The sequence below is a fragment of the Mustela lutreola genome, chromosome 1 (assembly GCF_030435805.1).
Source record: "Mustela lutreola isolate mMusLut2 chromosome 1, mMusLut2.pri, whole genome shotgun sequence".
In the NCBI taxonomy this organism is placed as follows: Eukaryota; Metazoa; Chordata; class Mammalia; order Carnivora; family Mustelidae; genus Mustela; species Mustela lutreola.
This window is the reverse complement of record NC_081290.1, coordinates 100,735,351-100,758,135: the sequence shown is the minus strand read 5'-3', so window position 1 is coordinate 100,758,135 and position 22,785 is coordinate 100,735,351. Positions and strand designations below refer to the sequence as shown.

At 41.1% G+C, this 22,785-nt stretch overlaps 1 protein-coding gene across 3 annotated transcripts; it reads left to right on the top strand.

The window, feature by feature from the left end:
* Positions 1-3,927: 3,927 nt before the first annotated feature.
* RPL34 (ribosomal protein L34) lies at positions 3,928-21,218 on the top strand. Of its 3 annotated transcripts, none has more exons than XM_059171273.1 (5): positions 3,928-3,952; positions 5,338-5,411; positions 5,495-5,594; positions 5,880-5,983; positions 21,047-21,218. In XM_059171273.1, the coding sequence occupies exons 2-5, from the start codon at positions 5,347-5,349 to the stop codon at positions 21,201-21,203; spliced, it is 426 nt and encodes a 141-aa protein (XP_059027256.1). In that variant the 5' UTR covers positions 3,928-3,952; positions 5,338-5,346; the 3' UTR covers positions 21,204-21,218. The 3 variants fall into 3 exon arrangements, with proteins under 3 accessions (XP_059027256.1, XP_059027247.1, XP_059027263.1); XM_059171264.1 differs by lacking the exon at positions 3,928-3,952 and adding an exon at positions 3,995-4,233; XM_059171280.1 differs by lacking the exons at positions 3,928-3,952; positions 21,047-21,218 and adding an exon at positions 8,590-9,174.
* Positions 21,219-22,785: the final 1,567 nt, after the last annotated feature.

The following is a 22,785-nucleotide window of genomic DNA, read 5'->3' as shown; positions in this document are numbered from 1 at the left end:
CAAAGTACTGAAAGGGAAAAAAAATCACCAACCTTGAATTCTTATTTAGCATAGCAGAAGCTGTTGATACCTTGCATCATATTCTTTCAGGCCAATCCTAATTTTTGCTTCACTTGTGGTCAACTGAGTAGTAACCTTAATTACACCTTCAAAATCCTTTTTGCCACAAACTTAATTACGAGAATATCACCATAGGACAGAAGTCACTGGGGTCATCCTAGAATTCTTAGCCTTCTGCCTATCACACATACTCTATGACCCACCAATTCCACTTCTAGGTTTATACCCAACTGAAAAGTATACATTTTCTTCACAAAATACACGTACTGTAGTAGCAGCACTGTTCAGGGTAGCCTAAACTTGAAAACCACCTTATGGCCTTCAACAGAAGAATAGTAGTATGTTTGCTCAATGGAATTCTATTGAGCTATGGGAATTTTAAAAATACATAAATGAATATTATAAACAAGATTGAACAAAGAAGCAAGATACAAAGAATTTTGTTCATGTATATATAAATTTTGCCAAAAGTCGGCAAAACTTATCTATGAGGTAGAAGTCAGAGTAGAGGTTACCCTTGGAGAAGAGGAAAGAATGGGCGTAGGTAGAGAAGTCATTTGGAGTGCTGATGATACTGTGTCTTATCTAGGTGTGTTCAGTCTGTGAAAATTTATAAAATTATATATGTATTGTATGTGCAAAGATTAAAAATTCTGCTTCAAGCAAATCTTAGAAAATCCAAAAGAATCTTCATACAAATTACTAGTAATAGAATTTATCAAGATGGCTGAAAGTAAAATTAATATACAAGCAACTCCGTTCCTATATATCAACAACAAAAAAATAGAATACAGACTTAAAAAGATACCTTTCACAACAGAATCAGAAAATGTCAACTTTAATTAACCTAGAAATTAATCTAACAAAAGGCATGCAAATCTCTCCAGAAAAATTATAAAACTTTATTAAGGGATATTAAAGAGGACTTAAATAGGGTGCCTGGGTGGCACAGTGAGTTAAGCATCCAGCCCATGGATTCAGCTCAGGTCGTGATAGTTTCAGCTCAGGCTGTAACCTCAGGGCCATCCTGTCCGGCTCTGTGCTCAGGGCAGAGTCTGCTTAGGACTTTCGCTTCCTTTCTCTCTGTCCCATCCCCCCACCCCCTCTCTCTCTCAAAAAAAAAAAAAAATTTTAAAAAAAGAGGACTTATACGTTGAGAGATGCTACATTCATATTTATGAAAACTTCATATCACAAAAATGTTAATTCTCTTCTAATTGACCCAGGTTCAACGCAAATGCAAGCAAAACTCAGAGTAGCAGACTCTAAAATGTATCTGGGAGAGAGAAAAGGTCAGGATTTTTCGTTCCAAAAAAGAAGGAAAAGTAGTGCATATTTGTACTTCTAGTACTTAGGATCTACTAAAGAATTTAGAGAGTGTGGAACTAATTAAGGCAACATGACCAGTGGAATAGAGTGAAGAGCCAGAAACAGACCCACACAGATAGGGAACATTGCCGTACAACACAGCTAAGATATCAGACTGGTGGGGAAAGGGGGTATTCGGTAAGTGGAGTTGGAAAAAAAATAAGATTATACATACTAAAAAGAAAGAAAATTGTATCCCTACCTCACTCTATACACAAAAATTAACTCTAAATGAGTCAATAACAAGACTTTAAATCATTAGAAAATATAGGTGATTATCTTAGACTGTTGAGTAGAAAAGCATTTTTGAAACAAGATGCAAAACGCACAAACTCAGCAAAGATACATTTGACCACATTGAAATTAGTACCTTTTATGAAAAATCTCTCAAATACATGAATTTTAAACCTCAAAGTTTCCCAGACTGAGCCAGGAAAAAAAGTGTGATAGGTTCATCTTATTTCAATCTCACAAAGGTTTATAGAATAATTAGTTAGAGTACACAGAAGTCAATGAATGGGGAACTGAGAGCCAGAAAGATTAATAAAAACAGAGGAGTTTCTTGGAAACGTTTAATAAGATGCCCACATCTCTGATAAGACAGATAAAAAAAAAATGCAAGACAAAGGGACTACCAGAAGGACAAAACATGAAGGATGGAAAGTAGAAAGTAACTCATGATTACATCAGGGGAGAAGCAGCTATTTGAGAGTCAGCAAAGGGGAGGCTATAACCAGAGCCTTCCATGGTGACAAAGATGTGAGGGATGACGTAAGTAACAGGACTCACCAACCAAGACAGATCTCTAATAGGAAGAGGGCGTCTGTCCCCAGTTGCTTGCCTGCTTTCTCACCTCAACAGTCAGGCTGGGAAGCGGGGAAGGGAACTTTCGGGGCTACTAGGAGGCTCTAGACTCAAATCCCCTCTTCAGGGACAATGCAGGAGGCTCACAGCAGCTTCCCTCACTAGAGGCTGCTCTCAGCTTCAAGAAACTGCCTCACCCACGGACCAAAGGCATCCAGGCTCAGGACTGACTGATGCGGAAGTATAAAGACCTGGCTCCCTACTGGCTCCCTACTGGCTCCCATAGTGGATTTGGGACCACTATGAAGAGCCATCCTCATTCCAGAGCTCTTGATAGGAACAGCTGAGGCCTCAGTGGTGGATCCCCTGCTCCTACTTCGTCACTTCCTTGGGCGTCGGATATTTTTTAAGGGCATTCCCCAATACACCAGCGTGCTGCTCTCTCTCAGTCTGTTATCAGGGAGCGTAAGATAAGGATTTAAAGGCCCTTTTTAGCATTTTTTCCTTAGGACCCGTCAAAGTGCTCTTTAGTTTTTTGGAGGTCATGAACCTCTTAGGCAATATAGTGAAAACTAAGGACTCTTGTCTTTTAAAAAAAAATACACCTAGGCACTTAATGTAGACTTTCACATGGCACAGGCCCAGCTCAAACTTTATTACCTATGAGAAGCTCTGTACATAACCATAAAATTAGCCACCATTTATTGAGCACCTGCTTTGGACAAGACCTGTGCTAAGTGCTTCAGTTTTATTCCGCCTTTGATCACGGCATGACTCATTTAAAGACTTGCTCAAGGGGCGCCTGGGTGGCTCAGTGGGTTAAACCTCTGCCCTCAGCTTAGGTCACGATCTCAGGGTCCTGGGATCAGCCGAATCCGGCTCTCAGCTCTGGGCAGAGCGTGCTTCCTCCTCTCTCTGTCTGCCTCTCTGTCTACTTGTGACCTCTGTTTGTCAAATAAATAAATAAAATCTTAGAAGAAAAAAGACTTGCTCAAAATAACACAGCTAAGGGGCACCTGCTTTCGGCTCAGGTCATGATCCCAGGGTCATGGAATCGAGCCCCATATCCGGCTCTCTGCTCAGCGGGGAGCCTGCTTCCTCCTCTCTCTCTGCCTGCCTCGCTACCTACTTGTGATCTCTGCCTGTCAAATAAATAAATAAAATATTTTTTAAAAAATAACACAGCTAATAATTAGCAGATACTAGATTTAAATCCAATTTGTTAACCTTGTGCTTTGGATGAATGACAAGAAAAAAGAAGGGAAATTTAGAGTAACTTTACTCTCTTTACTCTCTTACAAAGGTCACCTAGTAACAAGTGTCAGAACTGGGATCTAAATCCTCGACTAACTACAAAGCCAGTGCTCTTTGGGTTCAACGCGTCGTGCGTCCCTCAGAATGAAAAAAGTTGACTTTGTCCCACCTCTGCCCTTTGCAGGTCCCTTTGTTATTTGCATTTGTTTCTCCAGCGATTCCCAGAAGAGCTTTGTGTGGCGCTGTTGCTGAGGGCTAACGTGCAGACCCCCAGGGCAAGGGCAGCTCGCCAGTTGCCGTACAACATGGCAGCTCTATGCATCTCCCGCTGACTGAGGGGCGCAGGGAGGCATCCGTACACCAAGGCGGCGCTGTTTCTGACGTAACTTCCTATCCCGCGCAGTCAGAGTTAACCTTTAAACTTGCATGCGCTTCCGTTTTCCTCTTCCGGGGACGGCTTCCGTAGGTATGGTTGGTTTTTACGTCTCAGTACCCCTACTCCTTACAATCGGCTGCCATCGGGGTAGTTGGGGGAGCCAGGATCTCTCAGGCTTAGCTCTTTGAACTGGCGTGGGGTTAAAGGTTCAGGAGGAAGGCTGGTGGTGAGCGGGGCCCCGGCTTTTTAGCTTCAGACAGCCATCCATCCGGACCTCCCTTCCCGAGCCAGGAGTACCTGGAGAGCTCACAACTCGGGCCTTGGCCGGCTTAGAAGTCGCGTTTGGAGACCTACGAGTTGTCACCCGGCAGGTTGAGACTGCGGCATCGCAGAACATTTTATATCTTACGCACACATTTTATCATTGGGCCTGCATATATATGTTTAGGCTTTGGGATGGCGGACGACCAGTATGTCCGGGTCGTTATTTCAGAATGTTTTCATTTCCAAGGCCAGTACCAAGGGAGATTAAAAAAAAAAAAAATGTTAAGGGGAGTATTCTGTCTTGGTTTTAGAGCTGTAAACGGAATGGTGGCTGTTTGGATCTCCCGCATTGGCCTTTGGTGTCAACCTTCTGTTTTGGTGTGATGTTAGGAGCTTATACCAACAAATGAAGGTTGTTTTCTTTTACATCGCATGTGATGTAGTCATTGCGAAGTTTGGGGTTAAAAAATGAGGATTCAAGTCTTGTTTACGTTTTCCTGTTACTTTGAGTGGTTAACTGAAAAACGGTTCCTGTGTGTACTTGCATATCCGATTTGCTAAGTGACCTCATTCAGTATTATTTTCTGTTGGTAAATGAGGGGAGAAAAAAAAGATGCTGTAATTCAAAGACACTTTGATATCAAAATAAGTATTAGTTGGCGCTTGGCTTGTCCCACATGCTACTTGGGGCTGAGTCACTGAGCCCTGAGCATCTTTTATAGGACAGGCACTCCAGTAGGTTGAGCAGGTTCGCTTCTGTCATTTAATCTTAGTGACAGCCATGTGAACTCGGTAAAAATCTTGTTTTAGAGAAAAGGAGCCTGGGTAGCCCCTTGTGCAGTATTCCAGTGGATGGCATAAGTGAGGGTATAACTTAAATGTTCCTTTAAAAACTGTTGTAAATTTGCCTGTTAGTAACACTTTTCTGGACACCATGCCAAACCGAATCAGATTTACTGAGAAATAAGTGGCAGATTTTAATCAAGTGCCATCATTGGTGACTGTCAGGAAAACAAACATGGGCCTCCTAGCATTCTTACCAATCACTTTTAAATATAAGTAGTTTTAAAGTACGGAGTTCTTTTCATAAGGTACTTTAAGGATTACTGTATATAAGAATATGTATATGGAATGTATGAATTTGGTGATGCCGTTTTGTTGTGAGGTTTGGATTATTTCCACAATTCAGTTTTATTCCATTCTTAATTCAGGCATTCAGAATGGTCCAGCGTTTGACCTACCGTCGTAGGCTGTCCTACAATACAGCCTCTAATAAAACTAGGCTGTAAGTATTTCTGAAATTCAAAAATACATATTGTTGTTTACTCTGCAGAATGCTGAGCTTTTCCCTATCCTCTCGCTTCCTAGGTCCCGAACCCCAGGTAATAGAATCGTTTACCTTTATACCAAGAAGGTTGGGAAAGCACCGAAATCTGCATGTGGCGTGTGCCCAGGCCGACTTCGAGGAGTAAGTGATCCTTCTGTTATGAATAACAAGAGCTAGTGAGCATTAATACCTTGATAAGAGAATGAGTGAAGGAGAGGTCGCCACTGGGAAGGTTGAGAAGTGCTAATTATCCATGATCCAAGTCTGTCAAGAGCATAGACTTTTAAAGCCTAAATGACAGTTGCAGTGAAATGCCTTTCAGATAAATGAGTATACCATTTCCTGTTCTGACCTAGCCTGCCCACATGTCAAATCCAGGACAGTTTCTGTTAAACCATCAAAATAATCTCAGCGTTGACTTTGCAGGTTCGTGCTGTGAGGCCTAAAGTGCTTATGAGGTTGTCTAAAACGAAAAAACATGTCAGCAGGGCCTACGGTGGTTCCATGTGTGCCAAGTGTGTTCGTGACAGGTAAATATAACTCTTAAATCCAGTGGACTTTCTAAAACTTGTGTGCGCATGTGTCTGGTTCCATTGCATGCTAATCATAGAAGACTAGTGAACTTACACAAAAGTTGCGTATTTTGGAATCCTTCCTAGACTAGGGATAATTGGTGCTCTACGGACTAATAAATAATGCTGGTTCAAACTAATTCACTTGAGATTTCGGGACATTCTTAGGCTAGATGTAGAAATTAAATTGACCTTGGTTTTGTTGGGGACGCAGATAAGAAACTAGTAAGTTGGGCGCCTGGGTGGCTCAGTGGGTTGAGCCGCTGCCTTCGGCTCAGGTCATGATCTCGGGGTCCTGGGATCGAGTCCCGCATCGGGCTCTCTGCTCGGCGGGGAGCCTGCTTCCTCCTCTCTCTGCCTGCCTCTCTGCCTACTTGTGATCTCTCTCTGTCGGGTAAATAAATAAAATCTTTAAAAAAAAAAAAAAAAAGAAAAAAAAAAAGAAACTAGTAAGTTGTAGGTTACTCAGGTAGATGAAGAGTGGAAGGTCTTAAAAGTGTAGGAACAAAATAACTAGATGTGGGGCACCTGGGTGGCTCAGTGGGTTAAAGCCTTTGGTTCCAGTCATGATCTCAGGGTCCTGAGGTCGAGCCCCACATCCAGCTCTCTGCTCAGCAGGGAACCTGCCTGCTTCTCTCTCTCTCTCTCTGCCTACTTCTGTTCTCTTGTCTGTCAAATCTTTTTAAATATTTAAAGTAAATCTTTTAAAAAAACAAAATAACTAGATGTTCTGGTGTGGCTGGAGCAGTGTTGTGGGAGGTAATAGATGAAAGGTACAAGTCACAGATCAGGAAGGCCCTTACAAGACAGATTTTTAGCTTGATCCTTAAACATGGAGGGATTGATGGGTTTCAAGCAGGGCCTTTGGTGGGCCAGAATTTAAACCTACAGCAGAATGAATAGTAACCATGTTCTTTCAACAAAAGGTGAGTGCTTGGAACAGTTCAGTTCCTCTTCTTCATGAAGGTTGAGGCACTGGCACCTGCATTAAGACCTAAAGGCTGGGTGGAGTGGGTTATAGGAGAGGAGAGTGTTCCAGGTAGAGGACAGGACTTGGGTACGTGAAAGAATTGGTAGTGGCCTAGGTAGGAGTGGAAACGGTGGAGTCTGTGATGGTAACATTTACTGGGTGTTTTGATGATAAACATTGTCACAAGTCCATCTGGGACAGGTTTCTGTTTTACTTCTTGTGAAGAAACCAAGGCTTGTTTAAATTCACGTAGCCGCTAAGGGACGGCACTGGGATTCATTCTAGTTTTTATTGAGGCCCTTGCTTTTAAACTAACTGATTTTATAAACATGAATTGCCTCCAAAGACTAAGTGGAAGAATTTGTGAGGTAAGTTGGTCTTCACAAGTTAAGGAGCTGGTTCATTAAGGTGGGTTGCCTCCAATTTATTCAGTTCTATAAAATGGTTAAAGTGAGTTTCTAAACCAAACTTGGCAAGTTCACTCTGCCTTTCAGGAGTTAATTTGTAGGGGGATGGTAAGGCATGTTATAGTAATACAAATAGAAAATCAATGTAACTTGCATGAAATACAGGAAAGCTGAACTATGATTGAAGTTTTGAAGAGGTAATTACCTTCAAGTTGGTGGGACTCTGGGAATGGCATTGGAATGATAGGTAAATGTTGCCCAAGAAGTTGAAAGGGCATTGTAGGCAAGGAATGTAAAGGAATGAGAAATGAGATTGGAAAGGTATATTGGAGATGAGAGGGTCATGAGTTAGTTTTAAGGTAAAAGGGTTTGGCTTTTTACCAGTGTTTGGTTCCCAGATTTTGCTAAACATAATCATGGGCACATTATTAAAAATAGGATTTACAGGCCCTAGCTCTTAAGAGATTTGGGAGTAGGTCTACTGGTAGTCTGTAGGTTAGTGTTAGCTAGGACTCTGAGAGGAGTGTGGTCTTTGAATAAGTTTTTAGGGAATGAGTCCCAAAATCCCAGGACTATCAGGCAGGGTTATTAGATAAACAGGGGTACCAATAAAAAAGCGTAGGTGGGACAGGTTTTTTTGGGAATTTAATTTCTCTCTGGAGGTAACTTTGCTTTTAACAAATGGTAGTGAGAACCAGCTGTTTGTCAGGTCCTATGCACTGTAATAAAAGTCATTAATAAAAAGTACTTTCTCTCTAAATGGAGATTCAGAGTACAGAAATTGCATCTCTTTCCCAAGTTTCATCTCATAAAGTCTTGTGAAATGGGTATAAACTTACTGCTGTACCTTAAGACCGAGAAGGTAACTTGCCCAAGATCACATAGCTAGTAAGTCGCAGAGGTGGCCTCATTCAAGCTGTAGAATCTTCACACTTAAGATATTGCCTGTTGCTAATATCTTTTAACCCACCATTTTGATTCTGCACACATAATTCCTTCTTGACTCAGAAGAAGAGGGCAGGTGCAATCAGCATAGAATTGAGGGATTATCCTGCTTTAAATGCCAGCGCAGGAATACCTTCAGCCAAACGGTCTGCCCATCTAATTGCAGCTCCTGCAATTTAGTTTAGTCTGTACTTGTAGGTTTTGTTTACTTATAAGTGTTAATTTAATATTTTTCTTTCTAGGATCAAGCGTGCTTTCCTTATCGAGGAGCAGAAAATCGTTGTGAAAGTGTTGAAGGCACAAGCACAGAGTCAGAAAGCTAAATAAAAATCAAAAGGCTTGATCTGTTATTGCTGTTGTAATTTGTTAGTATACCCATTTCTATGGTGTTTGGGGATTTCATTATTTTTAGGTGATTGCTTTTTCTGAAACAGAGGAAATGGAGGTTAGTGATAGGTAGAATTTTTTGATGGCAGCTCTGGAAGACTTGGACGGTTTGAGAAAAGTGGCCCTTAAAAAAATCTGGATGTTTCTTTTAATTCCTCTGAATAATTTCCATAGAGTTTCCTTCAGCACCAATGTTGACAGGACAGAATAACGGTGTTCAATAAGTTCTTTGGAATGGAATCTTACACCATCTTATTTAAACCTTACATTTCTTTAGGTCAGTTCAAAATGGTCTATATTGGAGAGCTTGGAACTTCATATTCAGCAAATAATGAGCTCTTAAATACAAAACTTGTCATAGATCTAATGAAATTCAAACTGGTTGATGTTGAATTTATAATCATTTCAGAAATTAAAGTAACAGACCTTGGTTATATTTATTCTTGAAAGCTGTGTGATACTTCTAACAACTCTTCATAATATAAAAGTGTGTAAAGAGTGAGAGTAACTCATTCTTACAGTGCTTAGACAGTACCAAGCATTTTCTAATGTTCTATGTACATTAGTTTATTTGAATTGCCTTCTAAGACCCATTTTTTCAGATCATGTCAAGCTTATTTTTAATCTCAGGGGAGCATAGAGAGCAGAGGCAGGCTGTTTGCACAAGCAAAGAAATCTAGTCCCCAAAAGAGCTTTCTATATATTTTGACCTTTCTTCAGTCTAGGTGTTCTGTTACTAGTATGATGTAACTTAGATGTCTCAGGCAGAGGAGTGTTTCCTCTTAAAAATGACCGTCCTGGGGCGCCTGGGTGGCTCAGTGGTTAAGCCGCTGCCTTCGGCTCAGGTCATGATCTCAGGGTCCTGGGATCGAGTCCCGCATCGGGCTCTCTGCTCAGCAGGGAACCTGCTTCCTCCTCTCTCTCTCTCTGCCTGCCTCTCTGCCTACTTGTGATTTCTCTCTGTCAAATAAATAAATAAAATCTTTGAAAAAAAAATAAATAAATAAATAAAAATGACCGTCCTTTTGAAGAAGAAAGGTGTCCTGGAACTAGTAAGTGGCTAAGCTGACACAGGAACTCCAGCAGTAAAGAATTTCTAATCCTAGCTTTGCCATGTGTGACGCTTCAAAATACTTCACGTCTTCTTTGATAACCCCGTGACACCTATGTTATCCCCAGTTTGCAAATAAGAAAACGGAGGGTTATATAATAGTACCCAGAGCCATTTGTTTTTAAGATTTTTGCAAATGATATACTTAGTGGTTGAAATCAAATGACTGTCACTCCCCACAAAGACAAATGATAGCTGAGGCCCCTATTGTCAGCCTAGTCTTAATTGAGATCCACCAGGTAATAGTTACCTTCTGTAATGTTTAATTATGATATAAAATAAGATTTCTAATGGGGTTATAAGGAAAATGTGGAATTATGAGGTAGATGAAACAGTCATTTCACACTGACTTAGGCCAACCCATACTACAGGGACAAGTTTGGTGACTTGGTGTGTGTGTTATAAGAATGTGAAAGTGCGTATGTTTAAAATAACATTAAACAATGTCTCAACATTTTAATTCAGTTATTTGCTTACGTTGTAAACTAATCTAGCTTGTAATTGTTGAATACTGGCTATAGAGGGGACAGCTTCTGTTTGCCAGCCCAGCACCCATATGCTTCCCTCTACTGCTCAGGGTGCGGTGCGTAGGACAGCTTGGCTGAACACAGACTACCTGGTGAGTTGGACTAAGGTTCAGCAAGATGAGTAGGTTAAGAAGTTTGAGAAAAGCATTAAAGTTACATACTTTCCAAAGAATGTATTTGTTAAGTGGTTTAACCTTTTTTTAAATTTGCAACATTCTCAGTTCCGTAAAATGTCTTTGCAGACAATTTGAAAAGTATGGAAAAAACCAAATGAAAAAAATCCCCTTTTATTTCAGTATATAGGTTATTTAACCATTCGATGTTTCCCCATTTTGTTTTCTAGGCATAGATTTTAAATCAAAATTGGAGGGATCTATATAAATTTTCAACCCACTTTATGGAAAAATATTTCAGTGGCTGCATCTGCCATCAAATCTACATGCCACAATTGACTCCCTTTTGAACATTTAGGTGATTTCCAGTTTTTCTTTTTTAATACTCGTGAGCATTCTTACATATTTGATCATTTCATTTATAGTGATTGTTTTTAAATTGATAAGCTGGCACTGAAGTATGGTACATATATGAAGCTTTAGTTCCTAGGGTTGCAATAGTGCTTCCTAAGTGTCTTGGTCTGCCTCAGGCTGCTGTAACTAATTACCACAGTCTGAGGGACTTAAAATACAAACATTTCTCCTAGTGCTAGACTGATAGGGCTAAACTCAGAGTGCTGGCTGATTCAGTTCTTAGTGAGGGCCCTCTTACTAGTTAGCAGAGAGCTATCTCCTTGTATCCACATGATGGAAAAAGAAGCAAGCCCTCTTGTGTCTCTTACAAGGGTGCTGATGCCATTATGAGGGCTTCACCCTCAAGATTAATTACCTCCCAAAGGCCCCCCTGCTACTTACACCATCACACTGGGGAGTAGGGTTTCCACTTAGGAATTTTGAGGGGGACACAGACTTGCTAATTCCATAACATTAACAGTTATGAGATGTTCCTGATCGGTGACCCATTTCTTCACCTGTGTTAGTTGAGCCACTGAAGTTCTTGACCACAGGCCATCCTTCTTCAGCTGCCCTTTGCTTATGCCGCTCCTCACCTCTTCCCCCCGCACTGTGCAGTCCAGCTTCCTCCTCCCACCCCTGCACTCAAAGCAGTGCCAAATTCGACCTGTAGTGTGTAGATCAGGAAGGACGTAGATGGGTGTGAATATAGTACCAACTCTGCCCAAGTAACCAAAATGAATTCTGCACTGTTCTGCGTTTTGATTTTGTAAAAAGCGAAACAAAGCTTTTATTGAATCCAGTTCTGTGTGTGTGACTTAAGTATTGTTGACATTTCCTAAAAAGACATGCGAATGTAGTCAGTGGTTTCTTTTTAAAGTCTAGTATAATTTCTCCTTCCATTGAATTGCTTATAAATTCTGTTAGAAGGATGGGGGAGGTAGTCTTCTACCCTTAAAAGCAGAAAATCTCCATATGTTTAAGTAAGTAAATTAAGTTTATTTTCAGCAATGTAATAACATACTTAAAATTTTTACCCTAATGATTTGGAGCTTGGGTTCCCAGAATTTTGATAGTCAGGACTACGTGCAGCTTTAAATATAAACTATTTCTCATCACACCAATAAAAATCACATACAGTTCTTAGGGAGTAAGATTGTGAAGCAGGGTGGAATATTAAGGTTTTTCTCTGAGGTGGATTACTTAGCAAGTTTATAATTATTAGCTATTACCAACAGAGCCAGTGGTGTGTGGAGCCAGCTCATTCCGGCTGTGAGAACCAATTGCATGCATTCCCAGCTCTGTGTTGATGTCTGGTCGGTACCTTGAAATTATCATGGCAGGAGTATTTACATATGGGAAATCACCAAATGCTACAAAAAATACTTTCTCTCCTTGGGAGCTGCATGTTAAATATTACCGGGGAGCCTGGGTGGCCTCAGTCGGTTAAGCGACTACCTTTGGCTCAGGTCATGATCTCAGGGTCCTGGGTTTGAGCCCCATTTTGGGCTCTCTGCTCAGTGGGGAGCCTGCTTCTCCCTCTCCCTCTGCCTGCCGTTCTGCTTGCTTGTGTACGCACACTGTCTGTCTGTCTCTTTCTCTGTCAAATAAAATCGTAAAAAAATATATTACCAGCAAGCCACTGGCCGTTTCTCAAATATGATTTTGCTTGGGGCACCTGGGTAGCAGAGCTGGTTGAGCATTGGATTCCTGGTTTCAGCTCAGGTTGTGATCTTGGAGTCTTGAGATCAAACCTAGCCAGGCTCCGTGCCCTTAAATCACATCTTAAATATGATATTACTGTTGGTTTCAGGAGCTCTACATATATCTCGTACATATATGATTTACACCTTAAAATTGTAATAAATGTCTATTAATGCTTTGATTCTGTGAATATTCTGGGATCTGATTTTTTTATTTTATTTATTTATTTTTTTAAGATTTTATTTGACAGAGAGCAAAAGAAGAAACACAGGCAGGGGAAGAGGGAGAAGGAGGCTTCCCGCTGAGCAGGGAGCCTGATGTGGGGCTTGAACCCAGGACCCTGGGATCATGACCTGAGCTGAAGGCAGACAGTTAACAACTGAGCCACCCAGGTGCCCCCTTGGTTTTATAAAATAGAAAAACAAAGCGTTTATTGAATCTGGGTGTGTGAATGTAGAGGAAAATAATTTTAAAACCTTGCAAATGTGCAAGTTTCATCTCTTTAAACAATGAGAACTATATGTGATAAACACTGTATTCTAAACCAGGAGTAGAAAAGTTAAGACGGTCTTCATGAATTTTCTTTCTAAAGGATAAGACCCACAATAATTCTGGATCAAAAGATGTTTTCAGGTTTCCAAAATACTAGCTGTTTAGTAATTTTGAGTAAATCTTAAATGTTTCTGGTTAATTCGAAGGAATATATAAATATTTTGCCACTACATTTATAGTCCTTACAGTTTGCTGTAGTTTTCATTTGTTCACTCAGCAAATATTTATTAGAAACGACTGTGTTCCAGAAATTGTGCTCTTGGGTAAATAGTAATACAGAAGTCAACAAAGCAGGCTCTTTCCTGCTGTCATGGCACAGAGGGGAGACCATGTTAAATGAGGAAATAAATACATTTTTTTAAGGATTTCATTTATTTATTTGACAGACATCACACGTAGGCAGAAAGGCAGGCAGAGAGAGATGGGGAAGCAGGCTCCCTGCTGAGCAGAGAGCCTGATGTAGGGCTCGATCCCAGGACCCTGAGATCATGACCTGAGCCGAAGACAGAGGCTTAACCCACTGAGCCACCCAGGTGCCCCAATAAATACATTTTTAATTGCATACTTTGGGATAAGAATCAGAGTAACTACAGTGTTGTGGAACAAGGCAAGAAGGACCCCTCACAGGGTGGTAAAGTAGGCTTTTCTGAGGAAGTGAGGTTTCATATTGTGGCAAGGACAAGTGGATTTTAGTTGGGTGACAAGTAGGGAGAACATTCCAAGCATAAGAACCAACATGTGCAAATGCCTTAAGAAAGAGATTGTATTAAAAAAAAAGAAGAAGAAGAAAAACGGGGGTGCTTGGGTGGCTCAGTCAGTTGGGCATCTGCCTTCTGCTCAAGTCATGATCCCAGAGTCCCAGGATCAAGACCCGCACCAGGCTCCCTGCTCTGCAGAGAGTCTGCTTCTCTTATTCATGCCGGTCATGCGCACGCTCTCTCTCTCTCTCTCTCTCTCTCTCTCAAATAAATAAATAAAATCTTTTTAAAAAATAAAAGCAATTCATGCAACCGAATTCACTCAACATTTGTAGCTGAATGAATCTGATATGTATGAACAAACTTAATCACTAAGAGGGAACATCCCTTGTACTATATAGCTTTTAGTCCACCTCTGTGGGCCCAGAGCCAAAAGATGTGTGCCTCCTTTCCTTCCTAAGGGAGATCAATGGGAAAAAAAAGCTTTCCTAAACTGTTCGGTTAGGAGAAAAGACACTCTCCTCTGCATTAGAGGATATTTAAATTATGCAGTCCCCTAGATAATTTAGGCATCAACCTACTATTAAGGACAAAAAGGATCAAAATTATTGACTGAATTCCCCTAATACTCATTCAACCTCTGTATTCCTTGGCCTGTGCAAATAGCCCGAGGGCTTCACTTGCTAACTGGCCTGGTTCTCTCTCTCTTTCTCTCTCTTGGGTTGGGAGTAGGCTTACAGCTTGATGTTCTTAAAGATCCAGTGGCATTAAAGAAAATTCAAATGTTTACAGCATCTTAATATAAGTCATACAAAGACTTTGTTAGCTATATGGTCTGTGATGAAACTATTCAACTCTGCTGATAGTGCAGAAGTGGCCCCAGACAGTACCCGAGGGGATGCTCACGGCTGTGCTCCAGTAGAGCTTTATTCACAAAAACTGCTGTGGGGCAGATTGAGCCCACAGGTTGTAGTTTGTGGACCCTCCCCGCTCTAGATGACGCCTGCTTCTAGCACAGCTGCCATCTGCTTGCAACTGCGTGAGAAACCTCAAGCGAGACCAGCAGAAAACTGCCTTGTTGAGTCTAATTAACCCAAAGGATGATGCGAAAAACAAAATGATTGTTTTACCCCATTAAATTTGGGGGTTAGTCTTTACATAGCTGTATACCACTAAAAGAGCGGTACAGTGCAATGGTCTTTAAATATGATTTTGCTTGGGGCACCTGGGTGGCAGAGCTGTTTTTGAGCATTGGAGTCCTAGTTTCAGCTCAGGTTGTGATCTCGGAGTTCTGAGATCAAACCTAGGCAGGCTCTGTGCCCTGCATGGAGTCTACTTGGGATTCTCTCTCCCTCTCCTTCTCTCCTTCCTGCTTGTGTGCTTTCTCATGCTGTCTTTCTCTAATATAAATAATATTAAAAAAAAAAAAAAAAGTAAGATTTTGTTTGCATATCCCGTAAAAATCTTGGAAAAACTTTGTAGACATTTTCCCATTTTTAGATGGCTTCCCCCTGCCAGAACTTTTCATTTTAAACTGAAATCATTGCAAAGGATATAATTTCCAGCAGAGTAAAGATGTGAATAATTTGAAAAAAAAAAAATCACCTTTTAAATAGATCAAATTGAAGCTACATAGAAATCTTAAAAAAAAAAAAAGACAGGCATAGATTCTTCTAACAGTTGGATATTTATAAAATATTCTTTATTTTTCTTCTTGTTTCCTATACATCCCATTTCCTCCATGGGATTTTAAACTTTTTATGTTGAAAGTCTGTTCCTGTTTGGTGATTTCCACAATTCTGTCCTATTCTAAGAAAGAAAAGCAAAAGAGAGAGGTATGGAGTCTTGCCACCCATTTGGCCTCTGGGTAAAATAAGGCAGGACCGCCCTTTCAAATGTGTTTTTGCTTCACTTTCATGGGATTCTCTCTCAGGAATTACCTGTTCTTTGACAATTTAAGGGAGATGACTGAAGGGAGGATGGTAAATGAAAATTGTCATTCCTCAGCATTCTGCATTTCATCTGAGGTCAGGTTATCCCAGTGTGGGCCAGGATACCCCTACTCCAATGTCCAACATCTCCCTCATGAGTGAGATAGGGGAAGACACAAAGTCCTGCACTGATTTTTTATTTTTTGAACATCAAGCAAGCAAGCATTCTTTGTAACTTGTTTACTATTTATAAGGCAGCGTTCTGGGCAAGGATAAACAAAATAGACAAAAATCCCTGCCTTCATGGAAATTACATTCTAACGAGGGGAGACAATGAATGAATGAACTGATGAGGGAGCGAGTGAATATGTGGAATATTGGTATGACTAATCTACAGAGAGAGGTAAAGCAGGGGAAAGGGACAGAATGCAAGGGGGAAGCAGGGCCTTATGATGCAAACAGTGATGTGAGGGGAGGCTGCCCTGAGAAGGCTGAGAACAAGATATCTGAGAAAAAGAGCATTCCAAGTAGAGGACAGTCTGGGGGCCAGAGGGTGCCATGTGGCCGGAGTGTGGAGGGAGAAAGCAGGAGAGATGAGGGCAGGAAGTTCTCAGTGTGCCAGATTGTATCTGTTCTTGTAGCTTACTATTCCAACCACTACAGCTCTCAGAGCTGGGCAAGAGGGGCCTCTGCTCTGGCTTCCCCCTGCCAGTATCCCTCTTCTCCAATAAGCAAAGAATTTAGGGAACTAGTAGGGTACGCTGAGTTCTCCTCTCTGGCCTGTCTCTCAGGGAGAACAGTGCCCCTGAGGTGCTCCCCAGAAGCCCACGGGCATTTGCAGGGCCTGTGTCAGGAGCTTGGATGTGTATGAGCTGAGCCGTCCACACAGCTACACATGTGGCCCATCAAGGTAGGTAGGGCCAGAGGTCTAGAAAAAAGGCGGCTGGGCAGGGAACAGGCTACCTGTTCACACTTAGACAGAGAGCCCATGAAAGTCCTAGGATCATAATGTTGGGCCTGGCCTTTAAGACCTTTGGAAGGTATGTTTGTCAAAGGAGAGACTAGAACTTACCTTGTCAAATCATTTGTTGGCTCAATTTATACTTTCCTAGTGTTTAGGCATGATATCTGATGGGATAGTACACATTTGTTTGTAGTCCTGCAACAAATCCTGCAAAATGTGTGGTCCGCTCTGGCTCTTCAGCTCTTGAGTAGATGGGAAGCCTTAGGAGTTTGTTTGAAGAAGACTGTGCTGGTCCCAATATTTAAAATTGTCCATTTATTGCTCCCAAATTTTACAGGCCTCCAGTCAATGCACGATGGAACACCACCCTTTCTTTGGTAAAATGGGAGACAAATGATTGTACAAGAGGGGATGAGAGGGAGAATTGATGGTGACACCTATCTGGGAGGGATCAGTTTTAAGAGTACGTGTGGAAAGCAATAGTCTAGAAATTGTTTTCCTTAAAACTGGTGAAACCCAGGGCACCTGGGTGTCTCAGTGGGTTAAAGCCTCTGCCTTCGGCTCAGGTCATGATCCCAGGGTCCTGGGATTGAGTCCCGCATCGGGCTCTCTGCTCAGCAGGGAGCCTGCTTCCTCCTCTCTCTGCCTGCCTCTCTGCCTATTTGTGATCTCTATCTGTCAAATAAATAAATAAAATCTTAAAAAACAAAACAAAACCAAAAAACTGGTGAAACCCCGTTCCCCTTGGGATGCTTTTGAGTAACTCTGGAGATTAAATGAGTGAAGTACCACAGTTGAAGATGGCTGAGATTATAGAAAGAGGACAATAGTAGAAGCAAAGAGGCCTCAACTGTGGCACTGGTTCTGTGACTAGCGACGTCTATTATGGTGCCAAGTCACTTCCTGTTCTGGAAGACTAGATTAGGAATCTCCAAAATCTCCCATTCATGGACATATGAATTCATTCCATCGCCTTGGTAATGAATTGGACATCTGTGCTTCAGGCACTGGATGGACTTTTGAGGGTGAACATGGTATCACCAGTGCCCTCCAAGACCTTACAGTCCAGCTTAGTTCAGGTGCTCGTGGCTCTTGGTAGATTCGTTTAAGTCAATGGTTCAAGCTCAGATGGCAGCTATGAGACATGTTGGAAATGTACTGGGGCACTGATGCTATGCCTTCTGTCATGTATGGACAGTCCTGCTCAACAAATTGTCCTGAGTCCTATGTGAACTTCCAAGACCCAATCAGATTTTTATGTAGATGGGAAACCTATTTATTACTATCTAAGCTTTGGTCAACTCCACTTAAATATAAACAAAAAAGTACTTTTGCATGGTTTTAGTAAATACTGAATTTTCTAGGAGTGTGCTGTGTAATACCAAGGGAGACTATGTTTTTCTTCTGAGCAATATCAGGAGAAATTCAACACTTTGAAATAGCAAATCATAAAATTTGGGTCTTCTGCAAGGTAATCCAAGATCCCCAGTTTTTAGGAGAAAAAAAAACTATAAATGTATGGATGAATGTGTTGATTTTCATTTTTTCTTAAATTGTTGGTGCTGGATATTGTCTGCACAAAATCTGATTAACAGAAAGTTAATTTGTGGTATAATGTGTATATCTGTCATACCCTAAAAAGAACACCATGATTTCTAAGTGCTTTGCTTTCTGAACAATTTAGAGAATTACTACTACAGGCAGTTGGGAGTTACCACAGGGTTTTTAAGTACATGAGTGTTTCGAATATTTTGATGGCATTCACATCAGTTCATTCAACAGTGCACATTCAATGTGCATTCAACATGCACATTCATTAACTGTGCACTGGGTGTATACTGGGCCCTATGCTGGTACTGCCCCTGGGGAGACTTTCTGGAGTATACGAAGTCTCCGATCTCTCTTCTTAGCCCCCTCTTTCCATACACACAGGCATGTGGCTTGGTATAGTGGACAAAGCATGGTCTCTACTACTTAGTTATATTACTTTAAGAAATTACTTAAATGCTCTGAGTATCTTTGTTATGAACCCGAAACCTGAATAAAGGAATACCTATCTTCCAAGCTTGTTAAAAAGATCGGGTATGCCTGGTACCTAGCAGCTAGGTCCTTTTCCATCTCTCCTCAAAACCCAACCTCAGAACACATCTGCCATCATCCATAGTGTGAACATGAGTCGGTGTGTTCCTTTAGGTTTATTTACATTTTAGCTTTAGAATTCCTGGTGCTGGGCTGAAAGACGACTTCTGTCAAAGGAATTTCGAGCAGGTGAAGCTGGTGATTCAATCTGCTGGGGTCAGTCTGTTAGATATAAATACAAAGCCTGCAAGTGATGCCAAGGACATGGTCCACTGTGAAGAGCACACCGGGAACACCAGCTCTTTACAACTAGATGTCAGGATGCAAATGAGGTTTGTCATATGAAATGTCCCTTTCGTTTTAAAAAGGTGATCATTAGGGGCACCTGGGTGGCTCCGTCATTAAGCATCTGCCTTCGGGTCCATTCATGATACCGGGGTCCTGGGATGGAGCCCTGTGTCGTGCTCCCTGCTCCGCAGGAAACCTGCTTCTCCATCTCCCACTCCTCCTGCTTGTGCTCCCTCTCTCACTGTCTCTCTGTCAAAAAAAAAAAAATCTTTAAAATAAGCAAATAACAGCATTATGATATGGACAAAGGTTCTCACATCGAAGAATCTGATGGTCAGATTCCTAAGACTTTCTCAGTCAGAATCTCTGAACGTTCAGCCAACAACCTGCATTTTCACAAGATCTCCTCACCGATTCTCACAGAGATGGATCTTGAACTGCCTTGTCACAAGATAGGGCAGAAAGTATATACGATTTGGTGTTAGACAAATAAGGGTTTAAATTGTAGGTTCCCCTCTTGGTCACCAGTTAGATGACTTTGAGCAAGTGTCTTGGCCTCTCTAAATCTCATCACCACACCTACAAATGATAATATAACTGGAGCTGTTTTGAGTGTTCAAATAATATATCCTGTGTTATCCACACCCTGGAACGCATGATCCTTTCCTGCTTCTAGCATGGAACAGCCTTCTTACGTATTTATGGAGAAACCAGCAAAACGCATTCAAGGTGGTCATGACGAAGTCTTCTCCTCTGAATGATTAAAAACAAGTGATAATGTTGGAAATATACCAAAAAGTCAACTGATAACTCATCCTTCTCTATTGTGTCTTATCCAAGTGATTTTTTTCTCTTTGTAAGGAATTACACACACACACACACACACACACACACACACACACATACAGCCTACAAATCCCAAGCTGCATTTGATTAGTTCTGGGCAGAAGCACGTTAGGGCATCTGAAAACCACAACTGAAGACATCTATTCTGATGGGCCTAATGCCCTGGGTATTTCCTTTCAACCGGACTTGGGGGGAAAGTACTTTGATATAATGTACATATGGAAATATTTTACAACATTCTTAAAAAGTTAGATATTGTATTCAGTGTATATATAAAACATACTTTTCTCTTCAATGTGTGCAACTATGGATGAATCAATGTCTCAAGGAGTCCCTTGTTATTTCTAAGATAGAAGTGTTATGTGTTGTTTTGTTTCGTTCAATTGACTTCAGTGAGTATGAAAGGGCTGGACTGACAGCCCTGGAGACTGAGGTCTTTTCTCTGGGCTCCTGGCAGACAGCAGGGGCGGCTGCGGTTCACGCGTACTGCACATACATACCTTACCTCTGGGAAGACCATTTCTGGAGGTGAGAAGACGCTTTGATTTCTCATTCATTCTGAAGGATGGCCATGGGGATGGCAGTGATGCGGTTGGCCGTTTACAAGGGCCTTTGCTTCTGAGGCCACTGCTGCATTTCCCAAGTGCAACAAAAATTCCAGTCTGAGTTTTGGTTCAAGAAAAGACTGAAAAATTTTTTTTTAAGATTTTATTTATTTATTTGAGAGAAAGAGTAGGAGGGAGAGGGAGAGAGAATCTGAAGAAGACTCTGAACTAAGCACAAAACCCTCACGTGGAGCTCCAACCCACCACCTCAAGATCATGATCTGAGCCAAAAACAAGAGTCCGACGCGTAACTGACTGAGCCACCTGGGGGCCCCGGAAGTCTGTTGTTTTCAATTCTATTCCTAATCTTGGGGTGAAACATTCTTTGCAAAGTAGTCTTCATCATAAGAATCTATTAACAGCAGTTACTTTTAGGAAGAAGAAATAGGGAAGTGGAAACCTGGAAAACCTGAAGATGGCATTCAATTTTCATATTTTTATCCTCTCTACCTTCTGAATTTTGTAACTCTGAACATAGAATCTTTTTTTTTTTTTTTAAAGCAGGGACCGGGGCACCTGGATGGCTCAGTGGGTTAAAGCCTCTGCCTTCGGCTTCAGTCATGGTCCCAGGGTCCTGGAATGGAGCCCCACGTTGGGCTCTCTGCTCAGCAGGGAGCCTGCTTCCCCGCCTGTCTCTCTGCCTCTCTGCCTACTGTGATCTCTGTTAAATAAATAAATAAAATATTTTATAAAAATAAAAAACAAACAAACAACAAACAAAAAAACGAGGACCATCTGTCTGACGGTGTTTCAGTCCACTTTTGCTACTTATTTTTTTTAATAAATTTTTGCATTGAAAAATGAAATCTACAAGGTTTACTTTAAAAAGCTTAACTGGATATAATCCCTTTTTTTCCCCTTAAGATTTAATAACTCAAACTTGCCAAATACACATTTCTTTTTTTGCTTCTATAAGTCTATATGATATGCAAGGCAACTAGATGTAAAAGAAAATATCCTGGGTTTGATATTTTATTCATCTGAAAGTGTTGCTTTCACAAGATTTTTCTTTCATCATTAAAAGAGTAAACCATTTGCATTTTAAAGATATGCTTGACTGCTGTGGGAAGCAGCCTTTTCCATTTTGTGTAATGTTTCCTTGAGTTTATTTGATCACAACATTGAAGCAAGTTTTTTTTTTAATGAGTTTGCCTTTTTATTATGCTTGCAAATATGGTTTGTAAATCTCAAGTTATTGAAAATACATTTTAGCAAGTACTGTGATTCCTGTAAAAGAGAACTCCTGCCCTGCTGTGGCCACAGAAAGAAATTACATGTGAGCAGCTGTTAGAAAATCATAGTATTATTTTGCTGAATTGCCAGAGCTTTACAGGAAAGGTAAAAAGTGTCCAGATTTACAGTTATTCTTCTTTTAAAAATTTAATATAAAAAGATATGTCATATATATTACATGGAAAGATATAATTTAAAATATATGTGTATAATCTTAAATATATATATGTAAATAATTTTTTAAAAAATCTGAACCCCTAATGCTACATACTACTGCATTCTTCCAAGTGGCTGAATGTATTTGCTGCTTCTTTTTCTTTTAAAGGTGTTATTTGTTTATTTTAGGGGGGTGGAGCAGGGAGGAGCAGAGGGAGAGGGATGGAGTCTGACACGGGGCTGGATCCCATGACCCTGAGATCATAAACTGAGCCAAAACCAAGAGTCCAGCGCTCCACTGACAGAGCCACCCAGGTGCCTCTGAAAGTATTTACTCCTGTCCCCAAGCCAACCCTCACTCCAAGTGACCTAAGAATAGAAACCATCCTTTGGCACAAAGCTTTAATATATGTAAAGGTGTGGGCTTTGCAATCAGCAGGCCAGAGATCTCCCGATTTCTGACTGTGTTAACTTGAGCATTTTGCCCAATCTCTATGAGCTTCAGTTTCTTCATCTAAAAAATGGAGTCAACAACACCTATTGGATGATTTAAATAAGATACCCTAATACACCTCCTGTGTTTTGTACACAGTAAGTATTGGTGGCTTTGTGCTTGTAATCTTCTGTTCTTCCTCTCTAGAAGATGGCTCAAATCTTTTCCAAAGTCAACTTTACCTCTGGTGGGCTCCATGCACACACTTGCACCATGGCCCTGACTCCGCTCCACCCTTAACACCCTCCCCTCTTTCCACCACCTTCTGTCCCGCTCTCTTCACAATTTTCTTCCCTTATCTTATACAAACATGTCCAAGTCCCACCATCCTTAGAAAGCCTTCTCAGCTACCACCTTG

Excerpts from the sequence above, each read along its gene's own strand:
- RPL34 (XM_059171273.1), top strand. The coding sequence starts at position 5,347 with ATGGTCCAGCGTTTGACCTACCGTCGTAGGCTGTCCTACAATACAGCC. Across the intron at positions 5,412-5,494 it reads GCCTCTAATAAAACTAGGCT|GTCCCGAACCCCAGGTAATA; the intron begins GTAAGTATTTCT and ends CTCGCTTCCTAG. Across the intron at positions 5,984-21,046 it reads GCCAAGTGTGTTCGTGACAG|CAGGGACCGGGGCACCTGGA; the intron begins GTAAATATAACT and ends TTTTTTTTAAAG.